This window comes from Pelophylax lessonae (assembly GCF_965119305.1).
Source record: "Pelophylax lessonae genome assembly, chromosome: 13".
NCBI classification, from domain to species: domain Eukaryota; kingdom Metazoa; phylum Chordata; class Amphibia; order Anura; family Ranidae; genus Pelophylax; species Pelophylax lessonae.
In genome coordinates this window covers 4,463,625-4,484,263 of record NC_138780.1, presented here as the reverse complement: position 1 = coordinate 4,484,263, position 20,639 = coordinate 4,463,625, and the positions used below count along the sequence as shown (strand labels likewise).

At 40.8% G+C, this 20,639-nt stretch overlaps 1 protein-coding gene and 1 long non-coding RNA gene across 10 annotated transcripts in view; both read left to right on the top strand.

Annotated features, from left to right (window-relative positions):
• CELF3 (CUGBP Elav-like family member 3) overlaps positions 1–17,829 on the top strand; it is a 106,034-nt gene extending 88,205 nt beyond the window's left edge. For 2 of the 6 annotated variants that reach the window (XM_082275647.1, XM_082275645.1), the window contains exons 7-13: positions 3,106–3,265; positions 7,251–7,409; positions 7,497–7,562; positions 7,963–8,061; positions 8,158–8,301; positions 8,430–8,566; positions 17,435–17,829. In XM_082275647.1, coding sequence (XP_082131773.1) covers positions 3,106–3,265; positions 7,251–7,409; positions 7,497–7,562; positions 7,963–8,061; positions 8,158–8,301; positions 8,430–8,557 — 756 coding nt within the window. In that variant the 3' untranslated portion in view covers positions 8,558–8,566; positions 17,435–17,829. Of the gene's footprint in view, positions 1–3,105; positions 3,266–7,250; positions 7,563–7,962; positions 8,062–8,157; positions 8,302–8,429; positions 8,567–17,434 lie in introns of all 6 variants that reach the window. The other 4 variants (XM_082275648.1, XM_082275646.1, XM_082275649.1 and 1 more) reach the window with 2 other exon arrangements.
• Positions 1–19,936, top strand: part of LOC309569701 — an 85,356-nt gene extending 65,420 nt beyond the window's left edge. The window contains exons 2-4 of one of the 4 annotated variants that reach the window (XR_014226088.1): positions 19,017–19,104; positions 19,476–19,560; positions 19,604–19,936. This is a non-coding gene — a long non-coding RNA (uncharacterized lncRNA). Of the gene's footprint in view, positions 1–19,005; positions 19,105–19,433; positions 19,561–19,603 lie in introns of those variants that run through there. The other 3 variants (XR_014226091.1, XR_014226089.1, XR_014226090.1) reach the window with 3 other exon arrangements.
• Positions 19,937–20,639: the final 703 nt, after the last annotated feature.

The window sequence follows — 20,639 nt, the reverse complement described above, 5'->3', positions numbered from 1 at the left end:
TTCCATGTTGACCTTTGTCCCCACAAAAATCAAACCCCTGATTGCTCCTGTTTTGACTTATAATTTGAGGAAATTTTCAGTCCTCAGAATCCCGGTTCTGGAGTGACCCTGGAGGTCATATGTGGTTCGGGAGAAGGATGGTTTCCATCTCATGCCTCTATAAAATTTTCCAAAATTGCCTTTCAAACCATTAATAAATTCAAAATGTGGCAACATTGTAATGGCAAAACAAAAATGTTATAGCCCAATTTTGTAAATTTTGTAGCACCTAAAGGTCTCCAATGCTGACAATTTTGGATACATATCCAGGTGACATTCATCTCAATTCAAGTTTTGATGATCGTTATCAGACGTCACCATCATTATTTTTAGCAGCAACAGTCACATTCAAAATGTGGCAACATTTAAAAGGCAAAAGAAAATTTTGTAGCCCAATTTTGTAAATTATCTACCACCTAATGGTCTCCAACATCAACGTTGACAATTTTGAGTACATATCCAGGTGACATTCATCTCAATTCAAGTTTTACTGATTGTTATCAGGTGTCACTATTGATATTTTTAGCAGCAACAGTCTCATTCAAATTGTGGCAAAATTTAGGAGGCAAAAAAAAAAAAACATTTGTAGCCCAATTTTGTAAATTATCTACCACCTAATGGTCTCCAACATCAATGCTGACAATGTTGGATACATATCCAGGTGACATTCATCTCAATTCAGGTTTTGATGGTTGTTATCAGAGGTCACCATCGTTATTTTTAGCAGCAACAGTCTCATTCAAGATGTGGCAAAATTTAGGAGGCAAAAAAAAAATGTTGTAGCCCAATTTTATAAATTTTGTAACACTTACAGTTTCCAACATCAAAGTTGACAACTTTGTCTAAATTTCTGGGTGACATTCCTCTCAATTCAAGTTTTGGTGATCATTATCTGACGTCACCATCGTTATTTTTAACAGTCACTTTCAAAATGTGGCAACATTTAAAAGGAAAAAGAAAAAGTTTGTAGCCCAATTTTGTAAATTATCTACCAATAAATGGTCTCCAACATCCACGTTGACAATTTTGGATACATATCCAGGTGACATTCATCTCAATTCAAGTTTTGATGGTCTTTATCAGACGTCACCATCGTTATTTTTAGCAGCAACAGTCACATTCAAAATGTGGCAACATTTAGGAGGCAAAAAAAAAAAAATGTGAAGCCCAATTTTACAAATTTTGTAGCATTTTGGTTTCCGACATCAACCTTGACAACTTTGTCTACATTTCTGGGTGACATTCATGTCAATTCAAGTTCTGATGATTATTATCAGACGTCATCATCGTTATTTTTAATCAAATCAAATTCGAAATGTGGAGATATTTAAGAGGCAAAAAAATTAAAAAATATGTAGCCCAATTTTGTAAATTTTGTACCACTTAATGGTCTCCAACTTCAACGTTGGCAATTTTGGATACATATCCAGGTGACATTCATCTCAATTCAAGTTTTGATGGTCGTTATCTGATGTCACCATCGTTATTTTTAGCAGCAACAGTCGCATTCAAAATGTGGGAACATTGAGGAGGCAAATAAAAATTTTGTAGCCCAATTTTATAAATTTTGTAGCACTTACTGTTTCTAACATCAAAGTTGACAACTTTGTCTAAATTTCTGGGTGACATTCATCTCAATTCAAGTTCTGATGATCATCATCAGACGTCACCATCGTTATTTTTAATAACATCAAATTTGAAATGTGGAAATATTTAAAAGGCAAAAAAAATAAAAAATTTGTAGCCCAATTTTGTACATTTTGTACCACTTAATGGTCTCCAACATCAACGTTGACAATTTTGGATACATATCCGGGTGACATTCATCTCAATTTAAGTGTTATAGATCGTTATTGACCTTGACTAGACATGTGCAATGCAAAAATTTCTTTCGTTTCGATTTATTTAAAAAATTTAGTTTAATTACATTTGTTCAGTTATTTTTCAGAATTCATTTAGTTTTGTTTATTTGTATTCAAATTCAACTGAATTGAATAGTATTGAATCAGCATTCCAATTCAAATCTATTCTATTCTAAACTAATTTCGGAAGACAGTTCTTTTCTTTCTATTTTTTTCTATTCTATTCCATTGTATTCTACTCTTTTCTATTCTATTAAAATCTTTTCTATTTTATTCATTTATTTATTTCATTTTCTATTCAATTCTTTTATATTTTATTCTATTCTTTTCAAAATTCAAATTTTGGTAGACAGATTTTATTTTATTCTATTGTTTTTTTTCTATTCTATTCTATTATTTTATATTCTATTTTATTCTATTCTTTTATTTTCTATTCTATTTTGTACTGTTCTTTTATTTTGTATTCTATTTTATTCTATTCCTTTTTTCTTTTATTATTCTATTTTTTCTATTCTATTTGTTTATTTTCTATTCTATTTTGTTCTATTCTATCCCCTTATTGTATTCTTTATTTTCTATTATTTTCTATTCTATTCCTTTATTATCTATTCTATTCATATTCTATTCTGTTTTTATTCCACTCTTTTCGAAAATTCGAATTTCGGAAGACGACTATTTTCCAACACTCAGGCATAGTCAGCAATATGTTTATATTTTGAATTTGTTTATTAATCCAATCTTGTATTATTTTCGAATTCCATTAGAATTCAAATTTCCTCCGAAATTTAGTTTAGTTATTTTGGATTTGTTTAAATTCATTACTACTGTAATTCGAAAATTCGGATACATCAAAATGTTTGAATAATGAAAAATTCATCCGAATTTCGATTCGGAAAGAGACAAACCGCACATGTCTAGACTTGACCATCGTTATTTTTAGCAGCAACAGTCACATGGCTGAAAATAGGAAATGTTATGGCAACATCATTAAACGTTACCCAGTGACATCACTTCCTGCTTGTGACATCATCACCCAACTCACCTTTCATTTTGTGTGACATCTGTATTGCCCCCCCCCCATGTTGTCCTATTCTCCAATGGTCTTGGAACGTGACGTCTCAATCCATTCTTCATCTTGTGTTGTTGCGCCCATCGCTCGTCTTTCTGTCGTTTTACAACGGTTTGTTTTTTCATCCCCCCGCAGCTTATGCAGCAGCAGGCCGCCCTGGTGGCCGCGCACAGTGCTTACCTCAACCCCATGGCCACCATGGCCGCCGTCCAGATGCAGCAAATGGCGACAATCAACCCCAACGGGATCATAGCCACTCCCATCACCCCAATTACCCCCATCACATCCTCTTCAGGTGAGACCAGGCTCTGACTGCTGTGACTCAGGAAAGGACCTCTGGGAGTACAGGTGACACAGGTCTTCAAATTGCAGACTGGGGGCCGGATGTGGCTCTTTACATGACTTTATTCCGCCCTTGGGAACACTATTCCTGCCACTGGCATTACCAGTGGGGCATAATTCCTGCCACTGACCCCAGTGATTGAGGATTACTCCCCCCACTGACACCAACAATGGGGCACTATTCCTCCCACTGATACCAATGATGGGGCAATATTCCTCCCACTGACACCAATGATGGGGCACTATTCCCCCCACTGATACCAACAATGGGGCACTATTCCTCCCCCTGATACCAACAATGGGGCATTATTCCTCCCACTGACACCAATGATGGGGCACTATTCCTCCCACTGACACCAATGATGGGGCACTATTCCCCCCACTGATACCAACAATGGGGCACTATTCCTCCCACTGATACCAACAATGGGGCACTATTCCTCCCACTGATACCAACAATGGGGCACTATTCCTCCCACTAATACCAACAATGGGGCACTATTCCTCCCACTGATACCAACAATGGGGCACTATTCCTCCCACTGATACCAACAATAGGGCACTATTCCTCCCACTGATACCAACAATGGGGCACTATTCCTCCCACTGACACCAATGATGGGGCACTATTCCTCCCACTGACACCAATGATGAAGCAGTATTCCTCCCACTGACACCAATGATGGGGCACTACTCCTTCCACTGACACCAATGATGGATACTATTCCTTCAACTGACACCAACAATGGGACACTTTTCTTCCCACTGACACCAATGATGGTGCCTTAATGCCGATGCCAGGACATTTTCTACTGGCCACAATTCGGCCCTTCTAAAGTCTGAAGGATAGTGAATTGGCCCTTTGGTAAGCAAGTTTGGAGACTGCTGGTATAGAGCACAAATTTTCAGACGTTCAGAAAGGAGACCATTAGAAATATGTTAGTTCCAGTGCTGCCAATAATGAAATATTTCTTTATGGAGAGTAGAGAAATTTGGTAGTACAGACAGAAGAACCTTCTCGGTTGGGGATTTTGGAAGCGTAGGCCATGGAAAATTTCTCTTTAGAAAGTAGAAAAACATTATAGAGTAAAATGTAAACAATGCAGACATTTCCTGAAATACAAATATTTCAAACCTTCTTTCCTGGTGAGTACCAAATTTTGAGACTTCTTTGAGAATGCCCAATGGATGGGAAATTCAGGAGATCCAGAAATCAGAACATTTTGGACGTAAGGAGTAGAACGTTCTGTGTGGGTAATTCTCTAAAGAACTCTTAAAAAAAAGTAGGAAAACCTATTTCTAAATTTGAACTTTGCACAAACTCACGTTTAGGTCTACAAACACCTCACCTGTCCAGAGTTTGTAGTGACTTTACATGAAAAATAAACCTTCTAAGTTGTGAGTTTTATTAGGGTAGGCCTTGGAAAAATTCATGTAAAATTTAGACATTTCCTGAAACACAAATGTTTCAAAGCTACTTACAAGTGAGTTCCAAATTTTGAGATGTCTCCCAGAATTCTCAGTGGGTGGGCAAATCAGGAGATCCAGAAATGTGAAAGTTTGTCCTAGGAAAGAAAATTTTGGATGTAAGGAGAGTAGAATGTTCTCTGTGATTAATTCTTTAAAGGACCCTTTATAAAGTAGAAAACCCAATATCTAAATGTGAACTGAACACAAACCCAACTTTAGGCCTACAAACACCTCACCTGTCCAGAACCTATAGTGGACTTTACATTTAGAATAAAAATCTCAGTTGGGAATTTTAGGGTTGGCCCATGGAAAGTTTCACAATTCAAGTATAATATAAACAATGTAGACATTTCCTGAAATACAAATATTTCAAACCTTCTTTCCTGGTGAGTTGCAAATTTTCAGTTATCTTTGAGAAATCCCAATGGGTGGGCAATTCAGGAGATCCAGAAATCAGAAAGTTTTTCCCAGGAAAGCAAATTCTGGACGTAAGGAGAGTAGAATGTTCTCTGTGAATAATTCTTTAAAGGACCCTTTATAAATTAGAAAACCCAATATCTAAATTTTAACTGTGCACAAACCCAACTTTAGGCCTACAAACACCTCACCTGCCCAGAGCCTATAGTGGACTTTACATTTAGAATAAAAATCTCAGTTGGGAATTTTAGGGTTGGCCATGGAAAGTTTCAAAATTTAAGTAAAATGTAGACATTTCCTGAAATACAAATATTTCAAACCTTCTTTCCTGGTGAGTTCCAAATTTTCAGATTTATTTGAGAATTTCAAATGGGTGGGCAATTCAGGAGATCTAGAAATCAGAAAGTTTTTCCCTGGAAAGAAAATTTTGGACGTAAGGAGAGTAGAACGTAGAACCCACCTATAGGCCTACAAACACCTTGCCCATCCGGAGTCTATAGTGACTTTATGTCAAAAAACTAAAAGCAGAGGACACCATTACTAGACTTCGATGGATGGTTTCCACGCAATGCTATAACAATAAAATTGATATCAAATATCTAACAACACTATAATAGCAATGTCCCCATCTGAAGATAATTTATTGTACAAAAACATAAAATACTGAGGTATAACGACCCCCAATAATCCCACCCACCATATTCCCCAAAGAAGGAGTGCTCTCCTTTGCAATTTTGACAGTACTGTCAAGTAAGTCATCCTAACCGGTCAGTCACCACTGCTTTCCAGATAGAGGGGACATGTACACAATGTGTGCTATCAATATTGTACATCATGATGCAAAGAACATGTATCTGCATTGCATAATGTAGGCCTAAAAGTGGGTTTATTCAGGACTATTGGCCACTTAGACCCTTAAGCAGTACAGGAGGATCCTCATATGGTTCCTCATATGACTTTTACTGATGTAACCATATTGTCATATGAACATGTGGTGCCCCTAAAATTCTTCACTAAGCAAGGACTTCCAACTCCTCCTGGCTTAAACCTAAAGGCCGTCAGGGTCCAGAAATTGCCATGCATGCATGTGAGAACATCTCCCACAGTTGGACAATGATCTTTAGTTAATCCTACAATGCCTAAGTGTTCATTTCACATGATGTACAATTGGGCCTTAGGTGGAGGCCATGTATGCATGTGAGAACATCTCCCACAGTTGGGGAATGATGTTTAGTTAATCCTACAATGCCTAAGTGTTCATTTCACATGATGTACAATTGGGCCCTAAGTGGAGGTCTTTGGGTCTAAGCAGGAGGACTTAGAAGCTTGGTTCAGAGGAAGCTGAGCGGCCTTCACAAAGCCGTTCTTTAACCCCACTGAACAAGCCAAGAATTTTATTTTTTGGCACCCAACGGGAGGCTATACGTGTCAACAAGGTCTTCTCATCCAACGCCAAAACCTGCCCTCACAAATGTGCACTAATTCCCACAGATACTCCATAATCTTCTGGAAAGCCTTCCCAGAGGAGTGGAGGTATAATAGCCGCAAAAGGGGGGCAATTCCATATTAATGGCCATGGCTTTGGAATAGGATGTCCAACAAGCTTATATAGGTGTGATGGTCCATAACGTTTGGTCATATAAAATAGAAAGTTTCTTAGGGAAGTAGGGCATTCTGGGAGTTCAGATCATAGGAATTTTGTTTTTACTGGTATATCCGTGAAGGGTCTCATTTATCCAGGTCATGGTATAACTGGTAGTAGTCACATTCAGCTGGACCTGTTTTATAATGTTGAAGATGTTTTGCTGCTCATCCAAGCAGCTCCTTATACTCACTAAGACTGAAAAAGGTATTTGGATGAGCATCAAAACATTGAAGGAACAATCCAATTGAATGTGACTAACTACTATATTCGGTATTCGGAGGAGTCTAAGACCATATCCCTGGAATGGTTCGTGATCTGTAACATTACCTTGCCCTACCACAAGAGGCACAAATGGACACATTCTCATGTAACAGCAGCTCACCGCATCTTGGTTCTGTCTGCGCAGGTACCAGTACACCCCCCACTCTTGCAGCCACACCAGTATCAGCCATTCCTGCCACACTGGGAGTTAACGGCTATAGCGCAGTGCCCACACAGAGCAGCGTTCAGCCCAGCTCGGAGGCTATCTACACCAATGGCCTTCACCCGTACCCAGGTAATACTGGTATGTATGATGTTCTCCACGTTAGTCTACCTGCATTGCCTTGGCAAAAAAGTCTTCATGGAATGCTCTATTGTCTCACTCCTGCAGCCCAGAGTCCGGTGACCCAATTGGACCCTCTACAGCAAGCCTACGCCGGCATGCAGCACTACACAGGTAAACAGGTGTTATGTGAATGGGAATATTACAGGAGCTGGACTACATATTTTGGGGAGGGTGCTTGTGATGCCTCAGCAAATAGGGTTGAAACCAATAAGGAAAGGGAATGCCCCGCACCAGGGCAGGAATGTGGGGGAACACAGTCCTGGCACCTCCAGCACTGAATGTATGCAATGGCAAGCAGTGTTGGTCAACTGGAGAGTCTGTTGATTCTTGCTGAGGGGTCTATTGTTGTTGGGGGAGGGGTCTTATGTTGCTGGTGGGGTCAGTTGTTGAGGGGGATCTACTGTTGGGGGAGGGGTTTACTGATGTTTGAAAAACAACCAAAGAACAGGCCAGGGAACTTTCCAAATTTTGGAGTCTGGTATATTATCTCATTTTTGCATTCCTTTTGCAGCTGCCTATCCTGCAGCATATGGCCTGGTGAGCCCAGCTTTTACGCAGCCTCCGCCATTATTACCCCAGCAGCCCCCACAGCAGCAGCAACAAAGAGAGGGTGAGTATGCTTTCTCCCTTCCGACAAACCCCTCTTCAGAACATCTAATGATGATAGACCAAAATTTTGATACCCGGTTGCCTTTCTTTACCTCAGGTCCAGAGGGCTGCAACATCTTTATCTACCACCTGCCCCAAGAGTTCACAGATTCGGAGATCCTTCAGATGTTCCTGCCATTTGGTAACGTCATTTCCGCCAAAGTGTTTGTAGACAGAGCCACCAATCAGAGCAAGTGCTTCGGTGAGTGTGCCTTCAGTTGTTGGGAAACGTCGGATGGCTTATGCTGCGAATATCGATACTTAGTTTCCAAATCAGTTGGAAACCCCTTCTGATGTTATTCTCTTTGTCTCACTGTCGTCCCACCACAGGCTTTGTAAGTTTTGACAATCCCGGCAGTGCCCAAGCTGCCATTCAGGCCATGAACGGTTTCCAGATTGGCATGAAGAGACTCAAAGTACAACTAAAGAGACCAAAAGACGCCAACCGGCCATATTGAGGAGTTCAGGTGGGTACCATAAGGAGAGAGCCAACAAAAGCTCTTGAGAATCTCACCAAAGACTGTAGGTCAAACCCAGAAGGAGCTTTAGGTTAATTTTAACATGTGGAACCCTTAAACTTTATGAAACTCAAAAGCTAGTTTGTCCGGGGTCAACATTTACCACTGATCCGGGGAAAACTGGGAGGAAAAAGAAATTTAGAAGTAACTTTTGGGCCTTGTACGTAGCTCCACCATAAAGTGGGCGGTCATAGGCTTGTGGTAAGGGCCTGTTGAGTGTTATCTGGTGCCGTTTTGTGAGTCTGGTCCTCGTGCCTACTTCTGTCTCCTTTCCTGTTTGGAATAGTTTGTCTTTCCATGGTTTTATTTTCCGTTCATTATCGTTTTTAATTGCTGTTTCCAAGTAGTACGCAGCCCAGAGAGAAAAAAGGAAGATCTGATCCCAGTGGACCCTTGACATGGTGATGGAATGAGGTCATCACTGGGTGAGGAGCCTTCCAAGTATAATCTACTGATCACAACAAGGTTCATAAGCCAACAACCTTAATAGTGAACTTGCCTAAACCTTAGGTCCCAGAAGAACATGGTTCTAGAATCTTAGTGGGATCTAATGATCTCATTAGGGTTTTGAACCTACAGTTGATCTCTGGTAGAGGTACCACAATTTAGAGAATGGTAGAATGGAAAATGTGATAGAACATTTGATCTAGAAATAAAAAACTCTGGTCACGAGAAGTTTGTAGCGCCACTTGAAGCTAGAGGCTTCAGGAACTCCCTGCCGCTGCTCCGGTTAGTCCCCCTTGAAGCGTTTTGCTCCATCCACCGGGTCTTGGTCCCAGAGATCCTCTGTGATCGAGCCCCGGTGGGTTGGGTGAAACGCATCAAGGGGGTGTGGCCGGAGCTTTATGGCTAAGGCCATAAACCACAAGAACATTGGGTCGATTTGAGCGGTGTCTCATCTTCAGCTAGAAATGCAAAAATGTGGGGTTTGAGGTCTTCAGGAACGTTATTTAATATATTTTTTTTCGAAGCTACGAGCTACTCTGAGCCCAAGATCAAAACGCCCACCAATTTCTTGGGTTGCTGCAGTAATTTTCAATTTTTCTTTCTTGGTCTTGGTAACAATGTTTTCATTTATTATATTACAAATCTCATACATCGCCAATATAAAAAAAAATGTAATATGTTTCAAATTTTTCATTTTAAACTTTAGGCCAGATAGAATTTTTTTTTTTACCACAGGAGAATTTTTGCTAGTGAGTTAATTTCTGTGTGTCCAGATAATTATGAATAAAAATGAAAATAAATAAAAAAAAATATATAAAACAGAAGGAAAAGAAAAAAAAAAAGAAGAAAATAATATTTATTTTAACCACATGACCAAAACAAAACAGCTTCTCTTTTTCTGCCGCTTGAAACCCGCCCACCTTGTGCCAGGGTCCAATCAAAACATGAGATGACTCTGTCGCTCTGACGTATACCTAGCATCCATTGGCTGCCCTGGGACTCGTAGCACCGCCCCCTTGTAAGTTGCATCCACTGGAATGACCGTGTTGTATTTTAAGACCCTAACTACCTCACCCTCCTCCCTACTCTTCCTCCTCCAAAAGCCCCCGCCCCTGAGGAGTGGTTCCAAGGGAGGTCTCGGTGGTGTTTTAGGATGCATGGAGTGCTGTGAAGTTTTGGAGTTTATGTGCCGTGCAATACTGACTTGTTTTACTAGGCTGTACAGGGCGCACCGTAAGACCCAGCCGGTGACTTCCTTTTAAAAATGCATCCTCAGTATGTTTCCTAGTCACTTTTTTTTTTTGAGAATGTGGCCAATTGCGATTTAAAAACCGTATCTAAAACGACATCGTAGGAAACTTGTAAAATTAAGTATAATGGATCTAACAATTGTTCGAACAATTTCCTTTTGAAAAACTCTTGTTTTGATTTTTGAGAGTTCTCGGCCCTTCACCTAAACCTTGAGATGGGCATCGTTGGCCAATTTGGCACCTACAGCGGTCAAAACACCCAACTGAAAAATAAAGAATTTAGAGCGAATGGCAAAGTAGTAAAAACAAATAGCACAATTCTGTTGAAACATCCTTTGGGCTATCCATTTTACAAGGTGACCCACACATTGACCTACGTAAATGCCTTCCTAAAGACCAAAAAAGTTTTGGAGCTGGTGGAACCAAAGACCTTTTGATGTCAACCAAAATCTGTTGTCCTAGCCATTTTCTGTGGATGCATTTGCTAAAAAGAGGCACCTAAACTTTTTGACAAATATTTTTAAAAAATTGTTGGAACTTGTCTTATATTAATTAGCCTACTGACCCCCAACCCTTCCCCTCCCCCCACCCCCCTCCCCCTTTCCTTATGATCTGTAACTGTTTGGACCCCTCGCTGTGCTGATGCAACTGGCAATGCTAGCTGTGGACTGTGCTTTTGCTGTTTCCTGGAATTCTCTATTTTGTCTCTGCCTTTTCTCACCCTTACAGTAGGGGGCGCAATTCTTTTAGAGGGCTATATTCCTTTTTTTTTTTTTATTTATTTACTAATTTTTTTTGCATGTGCCTTAATTTTATGTCTTGTCCTGGTCTATAATCTTCTTCTTTCCCAGCAGAACATTTGGGGCCTACCATTTAGGTCAGTTTTGATTAGTTCAGGATGATACACTATATTGTCAAAAGGTTTGGGACGCCTACATTTACACACACACATGAACTTTAATGGCATCCCAGTCTTAGTCCGTAGGGTTCAATAATAAGTTGGCCCACCCTTTGCGGCTATAACAGCTTCAACTCTTCTGGGAAAGCTGTTAACAAAGTTTAGGAGTGTGTCTATGGCAGTGGTTCTCAACCAGGGTTCAGTGGATCCCTAGGGTTCCTCCAGAGGTTGCAAGGGGTTCTTTGAGCAATGGGCAATTTCTGCCTCTCAGATAAGTTCCCCCTGACACCAGTGATCTTTTTAGCTATCTGGAAGAAGGTAATTCTTCCCAGTGTCCACAAGTGTAAGGAGCATTCTTCCCACTGACCATCACACTAATGTATCATATGTTGCAAATATAGTAATTTTTCCTGAAAATTATTTCAAGGGTTCCTCTGTGGTTAAAAGGTTGAGAAAGGCTGTTCTATGGGAATGTTTGACCATTCTTCCAGAAGCACATTTGTGAGCTCAGGCACTGATGTTGGACAAGTAGGCCTGGCTCGCAGTCTCTGCTCTAATTCATCCCAAAGGTGTTCCATCGGGTTGAGGACTCTGTGAAGGCCAGTCGAGTTCCTCCACCCCAAACTCGCTCATCCATGTCTTTATGGACCTTGCTTTGTGCACTGGTGGGCAGTCATGTTGGAACAGGAAGGGGCCATCCCCAAACTGTTCCCACAAAGCTAGGAGCATGAAGATGTCCAAAATGCCTTGGTATACTCAAGCCTTAAGAGTTCAATGGAACTAAGGGGCCAAGCCCAACCCCTGAAAAACAACCCCACACCATAATCCCTCCTCCACCAAATGATTTGGACCAGTGTACAAAGAAAGGTCCATAAAGACATAGATGAGAGAGTTTGGGGTGGAGGAACTTGACTGGCCTGTAGAATCCTGACCTAAACCCGTTAGAACACCTTTGAGATGAATTAGAGCGGAGACTGCGAGCCAGGCCTTCTTATCCAACATCAGTTCCTGACCTCACAAATGCACTTTTGGAAGAATGGTCATACATCCCCATAGACACACTCCTAAACCTTGTGGACGGCCTTCCCAGAAGAGTTGAAGCTGTTATAGCTTTCCAAGGGGTGGGCCAACTCAAGTTTGAACCCTACAGACTAAGACTGGGATGCCATTAAAGTTCATGTGAGTGTAAAGGCAGGCGTCCCAATACTTTTGACAATATAGTGCATTTAAAGGGATGATGGGAAAGTTATGATGCTGTGTTTGGATAATTCCCATTGGGTTTAGAGATGAGCATGTGTTAGTTACCTGTTTACTAGTTCTTTATGTAAAAAAATATTTATCAATTAGAAAATTTGGTGGTGGTGTTAGCCAATAAACGAGTGATGAATACAAACAGTGTGAGATCCTACTTAACTATAATAAATGCATAAAATATACAATGGAATTTGGAAATTTTAGATTTTGTAAGGGTAAAGAGCCTTGATATGGGCCCATCATTACCTTCCATGTATAGTCTCCATTTTTGTGTCTAGTCCACCATCCACATTCGGTAATCCTTTGCATGTGCCATTGAGAAGTCTATTTATGTTGTTCTTTCCACCCCTTGATTCGCTATTGCCCCTTCTGCTTCCCTTTTGGGCTTTTCTGCTCCCCTACTAGAGTGCCTGAAATCTTGGCTGCGGTCTGGGATTTGGATGCAACCAAAAGTCTGTCTTGGTGATTGGCTTGGCCCCTTTGCGGCCTTGTTCGTACATTTGCTGTTCTGTGCTTTCATGGGGTGATATGGGAATTTGGGTTGGTCTGTGAAGTATTGATTTGAAAAAATGTGTTGAAACCCTTTGGATTCAAAAAAAAAAAAAAAAGAGGCCCTCCTAGAATATTTTTATAGTCTTGACTTGCCAGAACACTTTGAGAACAACGACAACAGAGCAATTGGTTTGTCGCTTTGTCCTAACCTACTGTGGTTTCCAAATTCACCGGTTTTCGTGAAACTTGATAAATTTCAAGCCAGGTCAACAAGTGTTTTCAAGTGTGTTGACGTCCATTTAAGATGGTGGCTCGCCCTTGGCGCTGTCAATTTTTCCATTCAATGTTTCCAAAATTCAATGATTCTATAAGCAGTTAGGTGCAAATTTCTCAAGTTTCATCTAAAAGTTCTGAAATTGTATTGAATCCCAGGGATTACGTTTAAGGGCTGAGGGGGGTCCATTGAGAAGTTTTGCTTCAGATGTTGGTTTATTACAGGAAAATGTTAGAACTTTTGGACCACCAGGATGCCGCTTCTAGACATGAGGAATGGCAATCAAGCCCCCTTCTGTCCAGTGTGGCTGCTCCAGGAGTATCTTCTGTGAATGAATGTGTGTCTGTTCCTGTGACTTTATCTCCTTGTCCATCTGGTCTTTTTTGAATCCTGGGTGAGATGACCATAAAAATCATGGACACCCATCTAAGAGCTCAAGTTTTAATGAACATCTCTTACCTAATTTGGTCTGTCTAAAAACAGAATGGTGCATGAAAAACATTGATAGGGCAGGATATTGCAGTTGTGATAGTCCATATCGCCTAAGAACTGAGCCAAGAAACAGCTCCATTCATGGTGATGGCACAGTATGGTTTTGAGATATCATGGTTTCTTCTGACATCGGCCAAGGATGACCACAATTGTACTCCAACTGAAAGCAGAAAATTGAGTCCAATTTTTGAGAGATCCTCTTGTCCTGGAGGGCAAGACCTTCGTAATCATTTACTGAAGACTACAGTACTCAACTTTTTGGTTTGCTTTGGGTCCTTTGTTCATTGTTTGGCCAATTTTTTCATAGCACTGACAATTTTTGAGGAATTCTTCTACTCTTCTAAGGAGTTTCTACATACCATTGGAATGATTTTCTTCCAAACTGTATTTCTTAAGTGATGGCACGGTATGGTTTGGAGATATCATAGTTTCTCCTGCCTTCAGCCAAGGATGACCACAATTGGACTCCAAGCGGACTGGCAAGGATGAACACAATTAGGCTCCAAGCAGATTGCCAACAATGACAACAATTGGATTCCAAGCGAAAGCAGAAAATTGAGTACTGGTACATCTTTCAGAAAAATTTCGAGAGACCGGCTTGCCCTGAAAAGGGGGGCAAGACCTTTGTAACATATCACTGATGACTACAGTACTCAACATTTTGGTTTTCTTTGGGGCCAATTGTTCATTGTTTGATACATTTTTAGAGAACTGACAATTTTTGAAGAATTCCTCTACTCTGCTAAGGATGTTCTACGTGCCACTGGAATTATTTTCCTTGAAACTGTATTTCTGAAGTGAGGGCACAGTAGGGTTTGGAGATATCATAGTTTCTTCTGACATCAGCTAACAATGACCACAATTGGACTCCAAGCAAAAGCAGAAAATTGAGTACATCTTTCTGAAAATTTTCGAGATCAGCTTTCCCTGAATAAGAGGACAATACCCTTGTAACATATCACTGACGAATACAGTACTCAACTTTTTGGTTTACTTTGGGTCCTTTGTTCATTGTTTGGCCAATTTTTTCATAGCACTGACAATCTTTGAGGAATTCTTTTACTCTTCTAAGGAGTTTCTACATACCACTGGAATGATTTTCTTCCAAACTGTATTTCTGAAATGATGGTACGGTAGGGATATCATAGTTTCTCCTGACTTCAGCCAAGGATGACCATAATTGGACTCCAAGTGGACTTCCCAGGATGACCACAATTCGACTCAAAGCGGGTTGCCAACAATGACAATTGGTCTCCAAGCGAAAGCAGAAATTTGAGTACATCTTTCAGAAAATTTTTAAGAAATCAGCTTGCCCTGAAATAGACCTTTGCAAACCTTTGTAACATATCACTGGTGACTACAGTACTCAACATTTTGGTTTTCTTTGGGGCCTATTGTTCATTGTTTGGACAATTTTTTTATAGAACTGACAATTTTTGAGGAATTCTTCTACTCTGCTAAGGATTTTCTACGTACCACTGGAATGATATTCCTTTCAAACTTTATTTCTGAAGTGAGGGCACAGTATGGTTTGGAGATATCAAAGTTTCTTCTGACATAAGCGAAGAATGACCACAATTGGAAATTGAAAATTGAGTACATCTTTCTGAAAATTTTCGAAATCAGCTTTCCCTGAAGACCTTTGTAACGTATCACTGGCGATTGCAGTACTGACGTTTTTGGTTTGCTTTGGGGCCTATTGTTCGGCCAATTTTTTATAGAACTGACAATTTTGAGAAATTCTTCTACTCTGCTAAGAAGTTTCTACTTACCACTGGGATGATTTCCCTTCCAAACTGTATTTCTGATCGGGCCAAATTTTTTTTTTGGAGAATTCCAATACTGATGATCAACTTTTTGATGTTTTCTTGCTACAAAAATCTAATTCTTAGACAATCAGTTGGAGATATCATAGTTTCGTCTGACATCAGCTAAGAATGACCACAATTGGACTCCAAATGAAAGCAGAAAATTGAGTACATCTTTCTGAAAATTTTCGAGATAAGCATTCCCTGAATAAAAGGGCAAGACCTTTGTAACGTATCACTGGCGACTACAGTACTGAACTTTTTGGTTTGCTTTGGAGCCTATTGTTCATTGTTTGGCCAATTTTTTTTATAGAACTGACAATTTATGAGGAATTCCTCTACTCTGCTAAGGAGTTTCTACTTACCATTTTAATGATTTTCCTTCCAAACTGTATTTCTGATCGGGCCAAATTTTTTTTTGAGAATTCCAATACTGATGCTCAACTTTTTGATGTTTTCTTCCTACAAAAATCTAATTCTTAGACAATCAGTTGGAGATATCATAGTTTCGTCTGACATCAGCTAAGAATGACCACAATTGGAATCCAAACGAAAGCAGAAAACTGAGTAAATCTTTCTGAAAATTTTCGAGATCAGCTTTCCCTGAAGACCTTTGTAACGTATCACTGGCGACTACAGTACTGAACTTTTAGGTTTGCTTTGGGGTCTATTGTTCGGCCAATTTTTTATAGAACTGACAATTTTGAGAAATTCTTCTACTCTGCTAGGAAGTTTCTACTTACCACAGGGATGATTTCCCTTCCAAACTGTATTTCTGATTGGGCCAAAATTTTTTTTAGCGAATTCCAATGCTGATGCTCAACTTTTTGATGTTTTCTTCTTACAAAAATCTCATTCTTAGACAATCAGTTGGAGATATCATAGTTTCGTCTGACATCAGCTAAGAATGACCATAGTTGGACTCCAAGCGAAAGCAGAAAATTGAGTAAATCTTTCTGAAAATTTTCGAGATAAGCATTCCCTGAATAAAAGGGCAAGACCTTTGTAACGTATCACTGGCGACTACAGTACTGAACTTTTTGGTTTGCTTTGGAGCCTATTGTTCATTGTTTGGCCAATTTTTTTTATAGAACTGACAATTTATGAGGAATTCCTCTACTCTGCTAAGGAGTTTCTACTTACCATTGGGATGATTTTCCTTCCAAACTGTATTTCTGATCGGGCCAAATTTTTTTTTTTTGAGAATTTCAATACTGATGATCAACTTTTTGATGTTTTCTTCCTACAAAAATCTAATTCTTAGACAATCAGTTGGAGATATCATAGTTTCGTCTGACATCAGCTAAGAATGACCACAATTGGAATCCAAACGAAAGCCGAAAATTGAGTAAATCTTTCTGAAAATGTTCGAGATCAGCTTTCCCTGAATAAGAGGGCAAGACCTTTGTAAAGTATCACTGCCGACTACATTACTGAACTTTTTGGTTTGCTTTGGAGCCTATTGTTCATTGTTTGGCCAATTAGTTTATAGAACTAAAAATGTATGAGGAATTCCTCTACTCTGCTAAGGAGTTTCTACGTACCATTGGGATGATTTTCCTTCCAAACTGTATTTCTGATTGGGCCAAAAATTTTTTTTGCAAATTCCAATGCTGATGCTCAACTTTTTGATGTTTTCTTCTTACAAAAATCTCATTCTTAGACAATCAGTTGCCTTTAGACCTTAGTAGAGGTGCACCTGAAGCAATAAATTGAAAATTTAATTAAATTTATAAAATTTTCTTAGTGGAGAGCTCAAAATAAACTGGAATCTCCACAGGATTCAAACCCAGAAAGAGGAGAGATGGTAGAAGGCATGTCCAAATGGTGATTTATGTCCTGAACTTATAAAATATGTGTTATTTTCCCTTAATAATTTAGTTTTTTTTTTTCTTCTTTCAGCAGGTGTACCTGATCTGGGGGGTCCTGCCCCTCCCCCTCCCATTTTCTTTCCACACCTCGCAGAGGACTCCAAAAAAAAATTCCTTTTACTGCTGCTGGACCAAGACAGACATTTTTCAGGGGAATTAAAAAAAAAAAATCTTAAAACTGTTAAATCCAGTCAGATCGCCCAATCTTTAACCAGCAAGGACCTCTGAACTCAAACCCACCGTTCTCACCCTTCCCCCCCCCCCCCTTTCCCCCCTTCGGAGAGGCGGCAACATGGAACATTCCTGGATCTGCACATACATACGCGTTACCGAAGCGGACAGGGTACGTTTCCGCTTCCAAGCTCCGCAAGCTGGGCGATGGATTTATTTTTTAAACGTTGAGCAAAAATTGGAAGGATGGAAAAACTGTAAAAAAAAATAAAAAAATTTAAAAATACCGCATTAAGGGAAAAAAAAAAAAATCAGCAGTGGGCGTCTCTGCTGCGGACTGATAATATGAGTAGTTGAAACGGCACAGGATCCATTTTTAGGAATAAGGTTCCTTTTTTTTTTTTTTTTTTTTTTTTATTTCTTTTTCCTCAGCGATTCTTGTAAAAAAAAAAAAAAATAGAGAAAAAATTAAACTCCCAAAACTTCACGGACATCCGCAGATTTCTAAGAATGCGTTAATGCAGGTAGAGCGATTATTTTACGAGAAGAGGGGGAAAAAAAAAACGGCTCTGATAAACTGGTTGTCAAGGAGAGTGCGGAGGCGGCCCCCCCCCTTTTTTCGCCCATCTCGTTCGTCAGGGCTGCTGTGTAAATAGTGATTGGACGGAGGTTGTGGGATTCAGTGCAATATCTCCTTATCGTTCACATCTCACGTTCTGGCTGATGTCGGGTTTTTTTAGCGCGGCCCCCCCCTTCCTGGATACCAATTCTCTCTCCCCCTTGCGTGAAGAACATCACCAGCAACCAACAGCGGAAATTTGGCTTGGTGGGCGGGGCAAGTTAAAGCATGAACCCAACTTTGTTTTAAAGGTCTACTCACTGGAAGATGATTAGGTTCAGCTTTGGATGGCCAATGGAGGGATGAATTTCTTACTGGTTTCTTATATTTCTCAGGAGGCTTCCCCCCCCCCAAGTAATTTGAATCTCTGCCCCTCCCACAATAGGAAGATTTTTTCGCAGTAGAGTGGTCATATTTCCCCACAGCAGTTTCTCTGCCCTTCCCACAACGGTGAGATTTCCCTGCGCTAGTTAGAGACTCTGCCCCTCCCACAATAGGAAGGTTTTCCTGATGTAGGGTGTGTCTGCCCCTCCCACAATGGGGAGATTTCCCTGCAGTAGTTTGTGTCTCTGCCCCTCCCACAATGATGAGAGTTCCCTGCACTAGTTTGTGTTTCTGCCCCTCCCACAATGTTAGACTTCTTTCATTAAAGTGTTCTGCCCCTCCCACAATGATGATATTTCCTGCAGTAGTTTGTGTTTCTGCCCCTCCCACAATGTTAGACTTCTCTTTCATTAAAGTGTTCTGCCCCTCCCACAATGATGATATTTCCTGCAGTAGTTTGTGTCTCTGCTCCTCCCACAATGGTGAGATTTCCCTGCAGTAGTGTCTCTGCCCCTCCCACAATGGTGAGATTTCCTTGCAGTAGGGTGTCTCTGCCCTTCCCACAACAGTGAGATTTCCCCACAGTAGTGTCTCTGCCCCTCCCACAATGGTAAGATTTCCCTCCAGTAGTTTGTGTCACTGCCCCTCCCACAATGGTGAGATTTCCCTGCAGTAGTGTCTCTGCTCCTCCCACAATGGTGAGATTTCCCTGCAGTAGTGTCTCTGCCCCTCCCACAATGGTGAGATTTCTCCACAGTAGTATGTCTCTCCTCCTCCCACAATAGTAGGGTGTCTCTGCTCCTCCCACAATGGTGAGATTTCGTCGCAGTAGGGTGTCTCTGCCCTCCCACAATGGTAAGATTTCCCCACAGTAGGGTGTCTCTGGCCTTCCCACAATGGTGAGATTTCCCAGCAGTAGTGTCTCTGCCCCTCCCACAATGGTGAGATTTCCCAGCAGTAGTGTCTCTGCCCCTCCCACAATGGTGAGATTTCCCCGCAGTAGAGTGTCTCTGGCCTTCCCACAATGGTGAGATTTCCCAGCAGTAGTGTCTCTGCCCCTCCCACAATGGTGAGATTTCCCAGCAGTAGAGTGTCTCTGCCCCTCCCACACAGCTAACCTTTATAGTTGGACTATCAAACTGCTTCTTCTACATTATAAGGAATCCATCAAGGAAGGGTGACACCATCACTGGCATGGTAATGGTGGCAGCAAGTGGACCAAACTAAGAATTTCCGGGGGGGGGGGGGTGTTTTGCTCCCAGAGATATAAGAAGCCAGCACGTCATTCAGCCATGCGAACTTGAAGTACCGGTTTAATGTGGACTTTTCCTTCAAACGTGGTATTGTGGAGCAGCATCAACTTTGTGAATAATATTTATTACTCGTTGGGCTCATAAAGTATTTAATATGCCCAGGGGGGGGGGGTAAAAAAACCATGGTTCCTCACGGCACCTCAAGCCTCAAGATCCTGCACCGGGATGTTGGAAGAAAACAAGTCATGAAATACTTATTTGCAATTCGAGGCGACAGTTGACGGGTTCTTTCTTCAGCTGCAAGATTTTGGAGGTTGCTTCTGAAAACAGGTGCAAGGGTTCCTCTGACCGCCATCTCCGGGATGCAGGTGTCACAACTGCCATTGCTATTGTTTGGTAAATGGCAGTCAGAAAGTGTTACTTTGGCGCCACCTGCTGGCCGAAAGAGGGAGATACAACCTGGAAAGGCAGTTCTAGAAAAGTCATCAACCGGCCTGGGGGGGAGGGGCCTCAGTCAATCGGCATCTCATTAAGCCTAACGGACCTATCGGTGAGCCAGATCCACGACTGTATTCTGCTTTAACCCTTTTTAAAAAGCCGCCCCCCCCCACCCCCGTTTTTTCTCTAAAACGCCATGGGACCGCACTCCTCTCGTATAACCGTAGGACATAGGATCGATTTTTTTTTTTTTGGTTTCTAGCAGGGAGAGTTGAAAACAAAAAAATTTAAAAATATATAAATATATATTTATGTCTTTAAATAATTTTGTTGCAATGGATGGTGGGGATGCGGCTGGAGTGAGCCCAAAAAAAAAAAAAAAACACTGCATATCAGAGGTCAGAGGTCGCAGCTGGCCAATCAATGGCTCA